A 15,415-nucleotide genomic window follows, 5' to 3' on the forward strand; every position below is an offset into this window, starting at 1 on the left:
GATGGATATTTGGGGATGTGCTGGTCAACGAGGTTGCTCCTGGGCACTGCTGGTATTACGATGGAGGGGATTGCATTGGTGCTTTAATACAAATGTGGATGTGGATGTGGACGTAGATGTGGATGGCCGTCTTCTGGAAAGGCTGGTTGGTATTGTGTGAGGCGGCATGGCTGGTCGAGGGTTAGAAGCATCAGAAACCCAGGATGAGTGACGCACCCGTCCATCGAAGTCGGATCCGAACCAGAGCGCCTGACATACCGTCTGGGAAGTAAGACATGGGGCGTCACCGATTCGCCCAACAATGTTGAAAGAAGTGCTGGATCTAATCTGGTGCACCGCCTGGGTTTATGAGGCCCTGATAGGGAAGGAGAACCCATCTCCCCGGAAGAGGCGCCAATGTCCGATGACGTGCACACATTCTTCCACGACAGTTTCGCACCTCAAACAGACAAATGAAGACGTTCTCCGCGGTGGAGAATGCCTCGGACATTCGGTGACCTATGCTGTGTGCACGTCTGACTGACTTGACTAAGACAACGTGCGCAAGCCATTCGGCCCGGAAGAGTGAGCCAACACATACTCCATGTAGAAGTCTCAAACAGGCGAGACGGAAGGTCGCACTGACAGGGAGAGAGTCTGGTGCGGTTCCAGGTCGTCGTACGACTGCAACTTGAAGAGGAAAAACGTACAGTACGTGTAGCGGCTGCCGTCGTGCGCATGGGGCTCACTTATGTAAGCGATGCCCTGGTCAGGGGAATAGAGCGTCGGTACTTTCCGATCGTTCGATCAAGGAACGTGAATGACAGACTGGGCACGAAGGAAACATAAATTCAAACGTGCGTAATATAATAATTGTCCGAAAATGACTATCCGTAAAATACTCGCTACAAAATCCATTCGGGTCATAATCAAATCCCTTTTGGGAATAAGCGTCATCCGAAAACGATTAGCGGCGTTTAGTTGACGACCGCGAAGGCAGGAGCCCAGATGGCGGCAGCTGCGACAGCATCGACGTTCGCGAACGGACCGGCCTGGTCAGTGACAGACGCGATCGTCAGACCGTTCATCAGATGTTCGTCGAAGGGGAACGTAGCCTCGATGGTCACGGTCGTGTCGTCGGCAGAGACACAGGTAGCAGGGACGACGACAGGGTTGTTCAGCTGGTTCACGTAGACGACGTTGTATGCCTTGCCGTTCTCGTACTTGTCCTTAGCGAGCGAGAGGCGGACGTCCTCAGTCTTAGCCCTGGGCGTGTCGATGAACTTGACCTTGTCGAATGTCTTGAGATCCGCGGCAATGATATCGATGTTAGGGCAGCTCGTAGGGTCAACGAATCCTTGCAGCGCGGTGAATGCGAAGTCACGGTTCGAGACGGTGGTGAACGGAAGCTCGTCAGGCACACGACCGAGGAGGTACCGGAAGAAGCCGTTCTGCTCGCCCTCGTTAGCGACAGCAGCGACAACACCACGTGTCAGGCCAGCATCGCCATTCTGTGCGAAGATCTGCACGATATCGCCCAGCACACCGAACACGTTCGAGGTGAAGGTCATCGCGAGTGTGACGGCTTCCTCAAATGTCGACACCGGGAAGTTGTACCGGGTGCAGGGCTCGATCGCGGTCTGGTTGAAGTGTGCGAGCGCATTGACAGCATTCAGATTGTGCAGCTCCTCGACGTGCTTGGTAACCCTGAGGAAGTTGAGGAAGTAGTGGCGATCAACCCAATAGGGGAGCTCGAAGCCAGGCACATGGTGGGTCACATTGTGCAGGAATTGTTCGAAGTAAATAGACTCGATACGTTCGGCAAAGTCGATGAGGCGAAGGTTGACGAGGCCTTGAGCAGAGATGTTGGCAGGTGGGGTTGCATTCGACAGTGTACCGTGAGCTTCAACGAAGATCTTCTGCAGCTGCTGCGGTGATGGCGTGGGGAATCCGTCCGCAAAGGGGAAAGGTGATCCCGAGTTGGTCGACTCCGTGCGGGCGGTAGGAGCGGCGAAAGCTCCGAGGGCAGCGAGGCCAATAGTGGCAGCAGTGAGAAGAGAGGCGTGCATCTTGAACTAGAACGTGGGGATGAGGAAGGGAAATTAGTGGAACGGCACGTAACTACTGACTGGAAGACCCACCTCGGGGAGCAATATATAAGGCTGGAAGCCTCTATACAGTCCCGTTTATGGTGTACCATTGCTGCAAAAGGCAAACAGTACGCTCGCCCAGCACAGTGCTACACCGGACGACGGAAAATGTTCTACGCTGGGTTCTGCCCGCGGTGCTCTTTGAATTGAAGAAATGTCGCCGAGGGGAAACAGCTTTCGTGCCTGACGGCGCAGCCGGACTGTATCAGGTAAGACAGGCCGGAAGAGTCACCTGAGCCTTCCTGTATGAGTTCTAAAACCGGACATGGATACATGTACCGCCTCCTTGTGCAAAAGTTGTACGATGCCAATTGCAGATCGAGGTCCGTACGTCCTCCATATGCATGTATTGCCAGAAATTAGTCAGGAAAGATCAGGCCAATGCCAAGAGTTCACCGATGCCGACAATCAGTAGCCTGTATGTCTCCACACGAATAAGCGCCAAGGCCTAGAGATTCGATCAAGCTGTCCTCGTCGTGTCGGTTCAGGATGGTCGATGTTGAAGTGGCCTGGTGGCAGTGTATAAATGATGGTGGCAGTACGGTGACTCTGACGGAAGCACGTTTTGTGCCAAGATGACACAGGTTGGACTGCACCAGTCGGCGATCCATCAATCCTCCATTCAATACTCAACTTTCAACTTCTCTCGAGCAAAGAATCGCCGACTCATGCGTCCCTATGCCGTTCACAAGCGTTCTCAGCACCTGGCATGTTATTCTATTCTAGAATTGCGCAATGATAAATCTAGGGAGCTGGGGCATTATAACGTGAGAGCCTGTGCCGCGGTGTGAGCGCTTGATCTGCATAACGTGAGATACATGCGGATGCTTCCTCGCAGGCGAATCAGATCCGTGCTCCGGCATGTCAAGGATTTTTCTACACACCCGCAGAAGCTGGGACGTAGTTACTCAATCACACGGAAGATCCCCCGGCTAGGTCACGAACGCTATGCTACTTGTTACCCTTGTTTTGGAAGATGCTTTTCCTCACCGCAGTCGTAGGAGTTTTCTCACAGCGAATCGCCTGCTCGGTGCAGAAACTAGGGACCAGTCGGTCTCATGTACGGGAGAAGAAGCTAGAGGATCATGCGTTCAGCATTGAGTGCAGCGAGCGGCTCTTATCCCATAGGTGTGTGGCCACCCCGTGCCAAGGTTGTGAGGAACGATGGTGTGACATCTACTTGCGAAAGTTGCTTTTCCGTACGTCCTGCTTCGTGCTGCGTTCATACACAAAAATGTCACCGCAGACTTCTCCGGTGGCAATACCCCGGGAACCAAACTGTGTTCCGCGTCCTTCAGTTCGGGGTGCTCAATGTGCGGTATTCAAAGTCCAACGTGTATTCATGTCAGACAGCGTGTCGTAGGCATAACATGGGTATTAATGGTTTGTATATACTCCCCAAAAGTCCTTGAATGAATGTATGTATAATGCAAAGTGTACAATTGGAGGCATCATCGAAGGCTTAGTTGACAACCACGAGAGCGGGAGCCCAAATGGCAGCAGCGGCAACAGCATCGACGTTCGCGAACGGACCGTCCTGGTCAGTGACAGACGCAATCGTCAGACCGTTCATCAGATGTTCGTCGAAGGGGAACGTAGCCTCGATGGTCACGGTCGTGTCGTCGGCAGAGACGTAGGTAGCGGGGACGATGATAGGGTTGTTCAGCTGGTTTACGTAGACGACGTTGTATGCCTTGCCATTCTCGTACTTGTCCTTAGCGAGCGAGAGGCGGACGTCCTCAGTCTTAGCCCTGGGCGTGTCGATGAACGTGACCTTCTCGAACGTCTTCAAGTCGGCAGCAATGATGTCGATATTGGGGCAGCTCGTAGGGTCAACAAATCCTTGCAGCGCGGTGAATGCGAAGTCACGGTTCGAGGCGGTGGTGAACGGAAGCTCGTCAGGCACACGACCGAGGAGGTACCGGAAGAAGCCGTTCTGCTCGCCCTCGTTAGCCACAGCAGCCACAACACCACGTGTCAGGCCAGCATCGCCGTTCTCTGCGAAGAGCGTCACGATATCGCCCAGCACACCGAACACGTTCGAGGTGAAGGTCATCGCGAGTGTGACGGCCTCCTCAAATGTCGACACCGGGAAGTTGTACCGGGTGCAGGGCTCGATCGCGGTCTGGTTGAAGTGTGCGAGCGCATTGACAGCATTCAGATTGTGCAGCTCTTCAACGTGCTTGGTAACCCTGAGGAAGTTGAGGAAGTAGTGGCGATCAACCCAATAGGGGAGCTCGAAGCCAGGCACGTGGTGGGTCACATTGTGCAGAAACTCCTCGAAGTAGACAGACTCGATACGTTCGGCAAAGTCCAAGAGGCGGAGGTTGACGAGGCCCTGTGCGGAGATGTTTGCGGGGGGGGTGGCGTTCGAAAGAGTACCATGAGCCTCGACGAAGATCTCTTGTAATTGTCTGGGGCTCGGGGTGGGGAAGCCATCAGCGAAAGGGAAGGGAGAACCGGAGCTGCTGCCAGAGTACGGTGCGCTATAGTCCCGAGCGGTTGGTGCGGCGGCGGCGCCGAGGGCGGCGAGGCCGATAGTAGCCGCGGTGATGATTGAGCCGTGCATTATTGGTGGGATTTAAGGTAGAGAGTCGTGGAGGAGCAGTAGATATACAGTGGCTCGGGCTCGAGGAGAGTAGAGTGCTTGGTGAGCTTGGAAACAGGACAAACACCCGTCTTTTTATCCCCTCCGTCCAAGGCCGAAAGGCATCTGTCACCACACGGAATGAATGCTAAGCACCAGGACAAAGTGCGAGCATAGCAGGGTATTGCCACAGCCTGACCGCAGGGGCTTGGCAAGAACCATTCAATGGATGATGATCGGTGATGGATTCATACTTTGACGGGCGCTCAGGGAAGGAGTACGTTTCGCACCGCCGCCTCGCCAGGGACGCGCAAGTTTTCCGAGGGGACCACGGTCCCTTATTGTACAGGGTGCACCGCGTCGGGCCTGTGCGCATGGAGACCATACATTGTTTCCAGATTATTGACCGACATCCTGTGGGGGCATCGGTCCGAGGTGACAAACAAAGCCGAGAGAAGCTCGGAGAAGTGGAGGGAGGAAGCATAGGCAGCAAGATGGAGTTTATGAGTACCTGGACATGTGGTGCGGAGATGGTGGACGGTAACAACACACCGCGCTAGCCCTGTTTCTCAAATGTGCAGGTAGTTACCTCTGGTGTTCAGGGATGAGAGGTTGTTGGTAAAGGGCCCATGTGTAATGTCACGTCCCGAAAGAGGAGAACGCGCTTCTTTGCTTCCGTAGGCAAGTAAGCGCCCGCTTTACCGTCTCCCAGTCTCCTTCATCGTCTGCAGACAGACATGTCCCTTTCACTCCGCCTTTCCAGCCTCGAAAAGCGACTTAATCCATCAAGGCTATCCTCCTCTTCGACAGCGCAGGAACCATGTGGAATGTAGGTCTGTCTGTTCACTATTGTACTATTCCCTTGCTAACGAGAGGACGTCACAGATGCGGACGACAGTTCGCCAAGTACACCTGTCCAACTTGCAATACACCCTATTGCTCATTGACATGTTTTCGCTCAGAGGTACATTTAACTTTATGTCATGTAGTTCTGCAGAAGATCTTATGTGCTTTCAGAAACACGTACAGTGCACAGAGCCGTTTTACAAGCAATCACTGGAAGATGAGATTAAAGCTGGACGGTCGCGCACTGCGGACGAGAAGAGGGCAATGTTGGACATGCTGAAACGGTTTGAGGAGCAAAGTGCAGAGGCTGAAGAGACTCAACCTTCGGACGAGGAAGACGAGGAGTCGGACGACCTGGCTGCCAGACTAGCGGAACTGGATTTGGGCATGTACCCTGCCCCACCCAATCATGTTAAGGCTGACATTAGGAAGATACAGCCGATTATGGACAGATATGGGATAGACTCAGCAGTGATCAGAGAGCTGAATTTCTCCGTCTTGTTGGGAACCCAGACAGTGATGCTACGCGAGCCTTGCTCACACAGGCAGAGTCTGTGGACCAGGTCGTTCTACCCTGGTGGGAATTCACAGACTCTGATACGAATGAATCGAACGAGGCCCAGACAGCAGACACGAGACCACAAAGCAAGTATGGACATGAGCCAAAAATGTTACAGCTGCCCGAAGGAGCACTTATGACGCAACGGGGGAAGAAAGGACCTGTGTTGGCATATAACATGCTTGCTGTTGCGTAAGCCGGTTTTCTTTGAAATTCTATTACTGGCGTGGATTGAGATCAAGTCAGGATGGTATACGCGTATGCCACACGGTATTTTGGCATCTGCCCTCTCGCTTCTGCGAATTCCGTCGCAGCTAATCCGAATGAGGAAGTCTTGCAAACCGAAGTCTCCTCTCTCATGCTCAGTGCTCTTCCATTTCTCGCTGACCGCCGATCCACCCTCGTCTTTCCTTCTGTCTCTAGCGTGGTGCTCGATCTCTGGTCCCGGATAAAGGAGAGACAGGTATGTCCTTCCTAGACATGGCAGACTATGAAGGGACAAAGCACCGTCTTAACCTACATCCTTGCGTCTGCTATGACGGTGCAATTCCGGACATTGCTGACTTTCCTGGTTGAATTAGGAACCAAGCCACGGCCTGTTTGCCATTTTGCTGCGTGATGCGGCAGTTCTCCTCCGACCACAAAAGATCATCGAACTCCCAACACAACATCGAGAAGCGCAGCCTGCCTCGTCGTCCACGAATGAGGCATCACAAGGCGCAATTCATTCGACATCATCTCCCGCCCTTGCATACTCAAGCAGCCCTGTTCGCCGAGCTCTCCTGGTGCTATCTGACATACACAATCTCCTCATGCCGAAGAAAAAGGGAGCGGCACTGAAGCTACAGTTTTATGCCGCCTCCGTGCTGACATGGACAAATAATCTGCTGGAGGGCCTCAGTATGGAAGCGGAGAAGGCTGCTGAAAAGGAAGAGGAGCGACAAGAGGAAGCACGAAACGGGAGGGTCCCAGGGCTACGACTTTTGGCCAAATATAACATCTCTTCGACAATGAAACTGTATCCCTGACTTTCTCCCTTGAGAGATAGATGTCTTCTTATGTTGCGAACGTACTGAAATTGTGACCGCACTTGATTGTTCCCATTTACTGTGGCATAGTGTAATCTCTGTTGCTGTAATGATTACAGTTGTATCGATCATGTCCCGTATGTTGCTCTACTTCGGAACTAGAATATTCCTCCAAACAACCTTGTTGTTATTTTGTTTGTGGACACCACCGGGTTTGTCCGTTGGTTATCGTCGATGTCCCAAACAAGTCTCGTGCGTTGGGATGCCGAAACTGGAGGGGTCGGGGACCCTGTCCATAGCCGACGTCCGTCCCCCGTATCATCCCAGCGCCTGTCCCCACGCCTGTTCCTCCACTCTTTCCACAGCGCTAGATTAACTCATATCCCACCATTCATCAGACGCACGACGCCGTATTACTTGTACTACTATCTGATCACGGATTCCAGCAATAGTTCATACCCCTAGACGACATGCCACCAGCACAGTACGGCGCCTTACCTGCACACGACCCCGAGGAGGAAGTCAACGGAGTCATCAGTGAGGATGAAGCTCCGTATGATGAGTCGTCGTCTTTGCTCGCAAGGCAGAAAGGTGGCTCGAGCTATGGGCCTGCAAGCCTACTTTCAAGTATAGCCAACCTAGACAACACGGTGCGTTGCTATTTGTCATCACAAGACCATCTTCCCTGACTCAGTATTGCTGAGAAAGATCATTGGCAGTGGGATGCTTACCTTCCCCCTCGCAATGGCTTCATCAGGAATTATACCAGGGATCTTCACCTGCATATTCTGTGGCTTCGTTGCTGGTCTCGGCTTGTTCTACCTCTCACGATGTGCGAGCAAAGTTCGACCGCAACGCTCAGCCTCGTTCTACAGCGTTGCTCAGCTTGCTTTCCCTGCCGCCTCCCTCTTCTTTGATCTGGCGATCGCGATCAAGTGCTTTGGCGTGTCCATAAGCTATCTTATCATCATCAAAGGGCTAATGCCATCCGCAACCAAAGCTGTGTTCCATGCGATGAACTGGGGAGTGGTGCCTCCTGTCTTGGCCAGTGGGAGATTCTGGGTCACACTCATCACCGGCATGCTGGTCCCTCTATGCTTTCTGAGGAAACTGGATAGCTTGAGACACACCTCATACGTTGCACTCTTCAGCGTTGGTAAGTTTACTATATACAGCCCTGAACTTGGTTCCTAACGCACAGCGCAGTATACTTGCTTCTTGTCGTCATCGTCTGCTACTTCAAGCCACCTCCTGGAAGTGTGCCTCCTGGAGAGATACATTTGATCAAGCTTGAAAAGGATTTCATTTCCACATTCCCTGTTCAAGTGTTCGCATTCACATGCGCTCAGAACGTGTGTTCTCGTCCTACTCCTGACTCGAGATTTCCACTGAGTATCGTTACAGCTGTTCCCAATATACAACGAGCTTCATACAAACACACAACCGCGTTTGAACCTCGTAATCGGCACCGCTGTGGGGGGTGCCACGGTGATCTACGAGATCATCGCTATCTTCGGGTACCTCACGTTTGGTTCGCACGTTGGCGCCAACATCATTGCGATGTATCCGGAAACAACACTGTTTGTCGCGGTTGGGCAAGTGGCCATTGTGGTCCTTGTGCTGTTCTCCTACCCGCTACAGGTGCTACCGTGTCGGAATTCCCTCGATAAGGTTTGGGACGATGCAGACAAGGTTGTGCATAAGGTAGACCGTGCCATCGAGGGTGAGGAGGATGGCGGTATTGAGCCTCTCCCTATTCAAGTACATGATGCACACGACCCCAGCCAGATGGGGCTCATGAAGCATATATTGCTGACGTGCATCATCATTGCGGGGGGATTCAGTATCGCGTTCTTCGTGGACGACTTGCAATTGGTGCTATCGTTTGTGGGTTCGACGGGTTCGACTAGTAGGTCACTTTCACTTTCCGTCGAGGCGTTTGGCTAATAAACGATCTCAGCGATCTCGTTCATCCTCCCTGGCCTGCTTTACTTCCAGCTCTTCCGACGTGATCGCGACAGCACCCCACTGCTCAAGTGGGGCGCTCTAGCCCTCGCCATCTACGGGACGTTCATCCTCATTTTCTGTCTCTCGTTCAATATTTACAAGGTAGTGAGCAGTTCATAGAGCGAGGGCGCGCCATCATGGAACATATTTTCTGGAACAGGGACTGTATTAGATAGGATGCAGTTTGAAAACAGGCACACAGGCCGTTGTTTTGTACGAAAGCCTGCGCGGAGCCTGAATAAGGTTTCGGACGGGGTTTGTGAGCCCAGATCTTCACGGGAGCCGTACCGACTGGGATGTACGATGGTTCCCGAGCATCCGGCGAATCTGACGGCTAGGGTCAGCACAGTGATCCATCCAATCAGAGAGAACAGAAGGGCTTGAAAATGAAAGAGTCAGAAAAAAATGGATATGTCACATCAACGTCGTCCTCTTAAGAGGACGACGATCAGACTGACGTGCAAATGTCGTTTGGTTCATCATATAACCGCAAAAGGCACCAACAGAGGAGCATAGAACGAAGATAAGATGGAAATGGGGACTTGCCTCATATTCTAAATTCCAACCAGAGGCACGCATCAGAGAGTGCAGAATTTGGTATTTTCACAGGATCTGCAAGGTAACGTCGTGAATCAGTGAAGTGGTTCAATTGAATCCTGTTTGTTCACTTATTGAGCATAGAAAATGGAAGCTGCTTCTCCTATAAGTAGTAGAAGGAAGTGAAGACCACCCATAACAACATTGCAACGGTCCGAGTGAGAGTTGTCAAGGAGTAATAAAGACATGGAAGAAGGGCCAAGGGATTTGGAGTCGAGGCTGTGCAATCTGACGCATCCAGGGCCCCTGACACGGAATCCGGATTCCGGCAGGGGCGGTGCATAATTATAGCTCCGCTCACTAAGGTTAAGTAAGCACGTGTGTATAGCTAATCTATATTGCTCCCTGTAGTAGAATTAGTAGTAGAATTAGAATAAAAGTAATAATTAAAGGGCATGCATTACCAGGCATATGCCCATCTATTGGATCATGTCTGGATGCACACATAATTCACAGGCAGGAGGGAATATCAATTCAATCTACACTATCTGTGTATCTAGGAGAAATCTTTCCTGCTCCCTGTAGAGTTAGTAGTAGAATTAGAAAAAAAGTAACAACTGCAGGGCATGCATTACCAGGCATATGCACATGTATTGAATCATGTCTGGATGCACACATAATTTATAGGCAGGAGGGAATACCATTTCATTCTAGACTATCTATGTATCTAGGAGAAATCATTCCATGTGCATAACTATGTAGGTGATATGAAACTTTTTTTGGGGGTTTTAGGGGGAGGTACAAGAGAGAGAGGGACAGAAGAAAGGAGAGAGAAGGCCATAGCCTTACAAACCAATAGCACTAAACCACTTCTTATCCACAGGACAACAAACAGGGTGAATATTGATTTGACCATTTTCAGCAGTCACCTTGATCTTCAGGATATGGAATGCTGTGTCCCCTGGGTTTGGATGAAGCTCAAAGATGTCGTGCTCGCCATTGCTGAACTTGAGAACCACGTGCCCTTTGCAGTTATGGTGACACTTGAAGTGGAAGGACTTCTCCACTAGGGTGAACTTCTTGAACTCCATGAACTGTCCACACTTTGGACAGTTCAGATCCTCCTCATTCCCTGTGAGGTTCTTGCTTGGGGCACCCCAGGTATACCTCCACACCTCATAGTTTGGCCTGCAGAGATATATGTCCAGACCAAACAGGGGATTGGAGAGGTCATGGATATATCCCTTGAGAATGGCTTCCTCTCCAGGCATGCCATCTTGGTAATAAGCATGCAGGAACAGTGCTAGCCACTGCTCTGCCACTTGCTGTGCATTGAAGGAGTTGGCAGTAAAGCCAATGACATTGTCAAAGCCTGTGCTATAATACAAGTAAGAACATGTAGGGGTAGAATAGCAGAATGGCTTACATGCACATCTATACTGAGTGCAGTGCCTTCAGAACCATCCCACTGCACATCAAGAGAATGAGGGTGGAGTCATTGCACACCTCCTTGGGAACCACTGTCCCCAGAACACTAGCACAGGCCTTGTAAACTTGTTAGAAAAAATAGAATTCATGTAAAAGAAGTGAACTTGCTTGCATAGGAGTACCATAGGTATGGTACTTATTGGCCTTGTTATACAGTAGCTCACCATCACCATTGTTTGAGTGGACATCCACAATGGTGAGAATGCAGAATTTCTTATTATAGCTAGATACAAGATTAGTCCTAACACATATTCATAATATTGACTTGTTACAGTGCCTTGGCCTTGTTCACCAAGTCAGCAATGTGGGCACATATGAGCCGCATTCCATCTGCCTGTCTGGATGGCTGGTCATCAGCAGACCATGTTGCACCATGTTCTGACAGCACTATGTCAACATAGCATGCATGTTGTGCCTATCGGATATCAGAAGATAACTCAATCATCACAACTATGTAAGCTTACCAGTCGCTGTGACATATACATCTCACCAAGATAGGCCTGGACTATCTTGGATGACAAGTCTGACATACTATGCTTGCCAGATTCCTGCCAGTGCGCCATGATCATGATGACTGGATCAGCATGCACTGGCCCTAATGACCAGACTGGCAGAGAGCCATGATAATTATACTATGCATATCTTGAATACTAGAAATAGAATTGAAAGTACTTACAGGAGGAGCACACATTCCTTGATCCTTGCAGCACTTCACACATGCAATACCTCCAGCTGCCTCTATCTGTGCCAAACTCATCTCCACACACCCATGTGTCCCAGCTGTGTTGATGCAGAACATGTGGTCACATAACTTGCATTGGTGTTGATGCAGAACATGTGGTCACATAACTTGCATTGGTGTAGGGCCAGTGCTTCATGACTGGCATGGCAAGCTGTGTGGTGATGGATATCAACCAACACAAGAGTATCAGGGTGGCCCTCCCTCTTTGCCATGTCGAGCTTCCAGTAATTATCTTCTTCCTGCCATTCCCACACCCTTCCAGGCACATTAGGGGGCATCTGGTTTCTGTCCCAATGCTTGGGAACCCCAGGCTTTGCCCAAACCAATTTTGCATCAGTGATCTTGCTGTATTCATTGGGGAGATAATCCCCCACATCCTCATTGGTATCCCTCACAGGCAAGGCATGGTTGCAGTTATCAGCAGGGTGGGGAGAGGGCTTCCTGGGCTTGGTGAACACAGAACGGCAATAGTGAGTTCCATGAGGCATTTTGAAGATGAAAGGTTGACAGTTGATAGAAAAACCGTGAGAAATCAACAGTATTTAAGTTTAGTGAGGCCTAAGCAACCTCAGTGTGGCTTAGGGCCAGTCCCTAAGCACCCGGAAATGACGTGGCATGGAGGCAAAGTCAGGGCATGCATAAGTTGTGAGGCATGCACATGGAAGTAAATGGTCCCTTGACTTCCAACCTCCACCATCTAACACACATATGTGCATTAGATGGTGGCTCTTAACTTTTCTTTGGCTTGTTTGGGCACCTCAATGACATGGCAGATGTGCAGGGCTTGTCCCTCGCATCTGCCTGGCTCCAAACTATGTGCAGGGCTTGTCCCTCATATAGTTTGAGCCTTTGGATACTCTTGGATGGCATGGCAGATGTGCAGGGCTTGTCCCTTGCATCTGCCTGGCTTTGAACTATGTGCAGGGCTTGTCCCTCATATAGTTCAAGCCTTTCTTTGGACACTCTTGGATGGCAGATGTGCAGGGCCTGTCCCTTGCATCTGCTTGGCTACAAACTATGTGCAGGGCTTGTCCCTCATATAGTTCAAGCCTTTTAGAGATATAAATGGATGGCAGGTGTACAGGGTATGTCCCTTGCATCCTCTGAGTTGTTTTACAGGGGATGCCCTGCCTCCTCCCTGTGCATGGCATGTCCATCACAGAGTTGGGCAGGGCTTGGGTGTTTCATTGCAGTAGGGCATGTCCCTCTGCAGTGTGCTGCCCATTTGAACTGCTCCCTCCCCCTTCCCTATTGGGGGGAGGCATGTGTGATTCATGCTGGTGCTGGCACACTGCTGGCACCAGCAGCAATATCTGGGAAGGGGTATATATTACCCTTCCCACATTACATATAATATTTTTGTGTGAGTTAATAAATATATTAAAAATAATTAAATATGTTAAAAAAGATTATGGCATGCTGGACTGCTGTCCTCTCTGTGTTTTTTGCATGGATATGATATAAGGGTAAGCTCCAATTTTGCCATGTGATAGGCAGGGTCCATGAGAAGATGCCCACTGATCTGGTTTGAGATCCATCTATCAAGCCCAGATCTATGGAACCGAAGCCAAAAAAAATAATTTTAGCTGTTCTCAATCCTGTGGCCACTCACAATACTCTCTCTTCCTTTCCCACCTTGTCTTCTGTGCATTTCCTCATATGGCAGTCCCTCCAGCACCACTCAACGTCAACTTTGTTCTCTGGCTCTACCCAGAGAACATTAGACCTATTCTCCATTGTGCCCATTGTGGAGTATGTCAAACTCTGATGTCTCTGCAAGTATGCAAGGCTACAAGTGGCCAGAATGAAAATTATGGATGGATTTTTGCCCAAGTATGTACTAATATTTTAGAAAATCATCTGGTCTCTCATGTGTTCTAGTGTGCAAGGCACATGAGAACTGGGGATCCCAACAAGCAGGGTTTCAAGTGGTTAACAGACCCACCTCCCCCTGATGTTCAAGAAACAATTTGATCAACAGTCTATGCAGAACAAACCTTCTCTGGTGGCAATCTACCACCTGCTATCCCACCACCTGTCAACACTGGATCCAGTCAATGCCCCAAGGCTGGGTGAAAGGCATGATGCAAGCAAGGATGCTATTTTGGTTCCTGCAAAGCCCATTGTCAAGAGTTACAACATGCACATGGCATTGTCTGTGAGGTGCAAAAACACCCAGTTACCCTCATAGCCCAATCTCCATCCAACCATTTGTCAGAGCCAGTAGTCACTCTGGAAGATGCACCAGTACCTGCAATGACACCTAAGCCATCCAGACCTCCTGTGCCACCCACTCAAGCCTTCCATGGTCCTGCTACTCTGGGCACACATGTGGATAATCCTGGTTTTCTTCGGTCTCTCAGTGGAAACAAGATAGGGGCACAAGACTCACATTGCAAGGAGGAAGAAGAAGCACAGCATGAGTGGGAGAGGCTTTCCTGTGCCTTTTCAGTTGTTGGCATTGAAAAGGTACTTTCATATAATAATAATATTTCATTGACCAATGGCTAATATTGTGATAGGATGATCCAACTCATCATGATGGCCTTGTTGCCACCCACACCAGTAATGGTCTCACCACCTCTATCTGCAAATGGCCTTCATATCTACAGAAGGTCATTGCTAAGGAGTATCCAGATATGGACTACCTCAAACTTTATATTCCATCTCGAAAATGCTGGGCTATCTATGAACATAAGGCACCTATTGAAGTGAAGCAAGAGGAAGTAGTCTTCTTCTGACATGCTGGAGTTGGCAAGCATGACCGTCAGGTACTGGCTGCTATTAAAGAGCACAACTCAGCAAGTCTGCCCTGTGATTTGCATTGTGGGACATCTTCAGTCACCCCCAGCCCTCAAAAACTGGCCTGTCAAACACCTATCCAAGTGGATTCAGACATTGACAAGGTCAGCCAGAGTGCCTGGACTTGTCAGGGCACCAGCTCATTGCTTGGTCAAGAGACATGACTAAGCCTTTATGACATAGAAGTAGCTGGTATACCTTGGCATGTGCTGGAACCTGCTGGAAGGATTGGATGGTCAGGTGACCTGCTGTGCATGGCTGTGCATGACCTCATATGACCTCATCCGTGGTCATATGACCTGATCACCTGACTAGGCTGAGTAAGCAAGATGTTCTAGCAGGTTCCACCACAGAGGTATAAATATAAGGCCTACTCTGCCTGGGGACTGTCTCTTCAGACTTGGTCTCTTAGGATCATCCACAGGTACCTATACTGTAGATAGGTCTTAGTCATCAGGTCTGCTCCACTTCCTTGTTGCCTGCTTAGACTCTTGGCACTCTTAGGTGAGCAGACTTAGTCAGCCTGTGTTGCCCTAACAGCAATGAGCTGGTGCCCTGACACGAAAGAGTTGACATAGCTTATCCTCAAAGAGGAGATGCTTTTCAGACTGTAACACTGTTGGCATCTGGCTATAGTAAACTTGAATGTATTCATTATTTCTGCCTTCTTGCTGAGTGTAGTCAAATGAT

General features: G+C 50.1%; 5 protein-coding genes across 5 annotated transcripts; 2 read left to right on the forward strand and 3 right to left on the reverse strand.

Moving 5' to 3' along the window:
• Positions 1-956: 956 nt before the first annotated feature.
• DACRYDRAFT_105619 (LsdA family protein) lies at positions 957-2,048 on the reverse strand (the record flags this gene model as incomplete). Its single annotated transcript, XM_040768119.1, has 1 exon — positions 957-2,048. The coding sequence occupies one exon, from the start codon at positions 2,046-2,048 to the stop codon at positions 957-959; it is 1,092 nt and encodes a 363-aa protein (XP_040630351.1).
• Positions 2,049-3,492: 1,444 nt separating this feature from the next.
• Positions 3,493-4,701, reverse strand: DACRYDRAFT_21047 (LsdA family protein; the record flags this gene model as incomplete). The annotated part of the gene is made up of 1 exon (XM_040772204.1): positions 3,493-4,701. The coding sequence occupies one exon, from the start codon at positions 4,696-4,698 to the stop codon at positions 3,592-3,594; it is 1,107 nt and encodes a 368-aa protein (XP_040630352.1). The 3' UTR covers positions 3,493-3,591.
• An 835-nt stretch (positions 4,702-5,536) lies between these two features.
• DACRYDRAFT_49633 (uncharacterized protein) lies at positions 5,537-6,317 on the forward strand (the record flags this gene model as incomplete). Its single annotated transcript, XM_040774920.1, has 3 exons — positions 5,537-5,680; positions 5,734-5,973; positions 6,015-6,317. 3 exons carry the CDS (start codon positions 5,537-5,539, stop codon positions 6,315-6,317), a joined length of 687 nt encoding a protein of 228 aa, XP_040630353.1.
• Positions 6,318-7,666: 1,349 nt separating this feature from the next.
• On the forward strand, positions 7,667-9,873 carry DACRYDRAFT_64373 (uncharacterized protein). Its single transcript, XM_040775753.1, has 6 exons — positions 7,667-7,799; positions 7,858-8,305; positions 8,356-8,501; positions 8,554-9,058; positions 9,110-9,483; positions 9,703-9,873. Exons 2-5 carry the CDS (start codon positions 7,873-7,875, stop codon positions 9,274-9,276), a joined length of 1,251 nt encoding a protein of 416 aa, XP_040630354.1. The 5' UTR covers positions 7,667-7,799; positions 7,858-7,872; the 3' UTR covers positions 9,277-9,483; positions 9,703-9,873.
• A 1,576-nt stretch (positions 9,874-11,449) lies between these two features.
• On the reverse strand, positions 11,450-12,411 carry DACRYDRAFT_14591 (uncharacterized protein; the record flags this gene model as incomplete). Its single annotated transcript, XM_040771046.1, has 4 exons — positions 11,450-11,596; positions 11,646-11,813; positions 11,858-11,992; positions 12,097-12,411. The coding sequence occupies 4 exons, from the start codon at positions 12,409-12,411 to the stop codon at positions 11,450-11,452; spliced, it is 765 nt and encodes a 254-aa protein (XP_040630355.1).
• Positions 12,412-15,415: the final 3,004 nt, after the last annotated feature.

The sequence above is a fragment of the Dacryopinax primogenitus genome (genome assembly GCF_000292625.1).
Source record: "Dacryopinax primogenitus strain DJM-731 SS1 chromosome Unknown DACRYscaffold_5, whole genome shotgun sequence".
NCBI lineage: Eukaryota > Fungi > Basidiomycota > Dacrymycetes > Dacrymycetales > Dacrymycetaceae > Dacryopinax > Dacryopinax primogenitus.

Bases quoted from the DNA above. Each gene is read 5' to 3' on its own strand.
- DACRYDRAFT_64373 (XM_040775753.1), top strand. From the start codon at position 7,873: ATGCTTACCTTCCCCCTCGCAATGGCTTCATCAGGAATTATACCAGGG. The intron at 8,306-8,355 runs GTAAGTTTACTA...CGCACAGCGCAG, and splicing joins CGTTGCACTCTTCAGCGTTG to TATACTTGCTTCTTGTCGTC. The intron at 9,059-9,109 runs GTAGGTCACTTT...AAACGATCTCAG, and splicing joins GGGTTCGACGGGTTCGACTA to CGATCTCGTTCATCCTCCCT.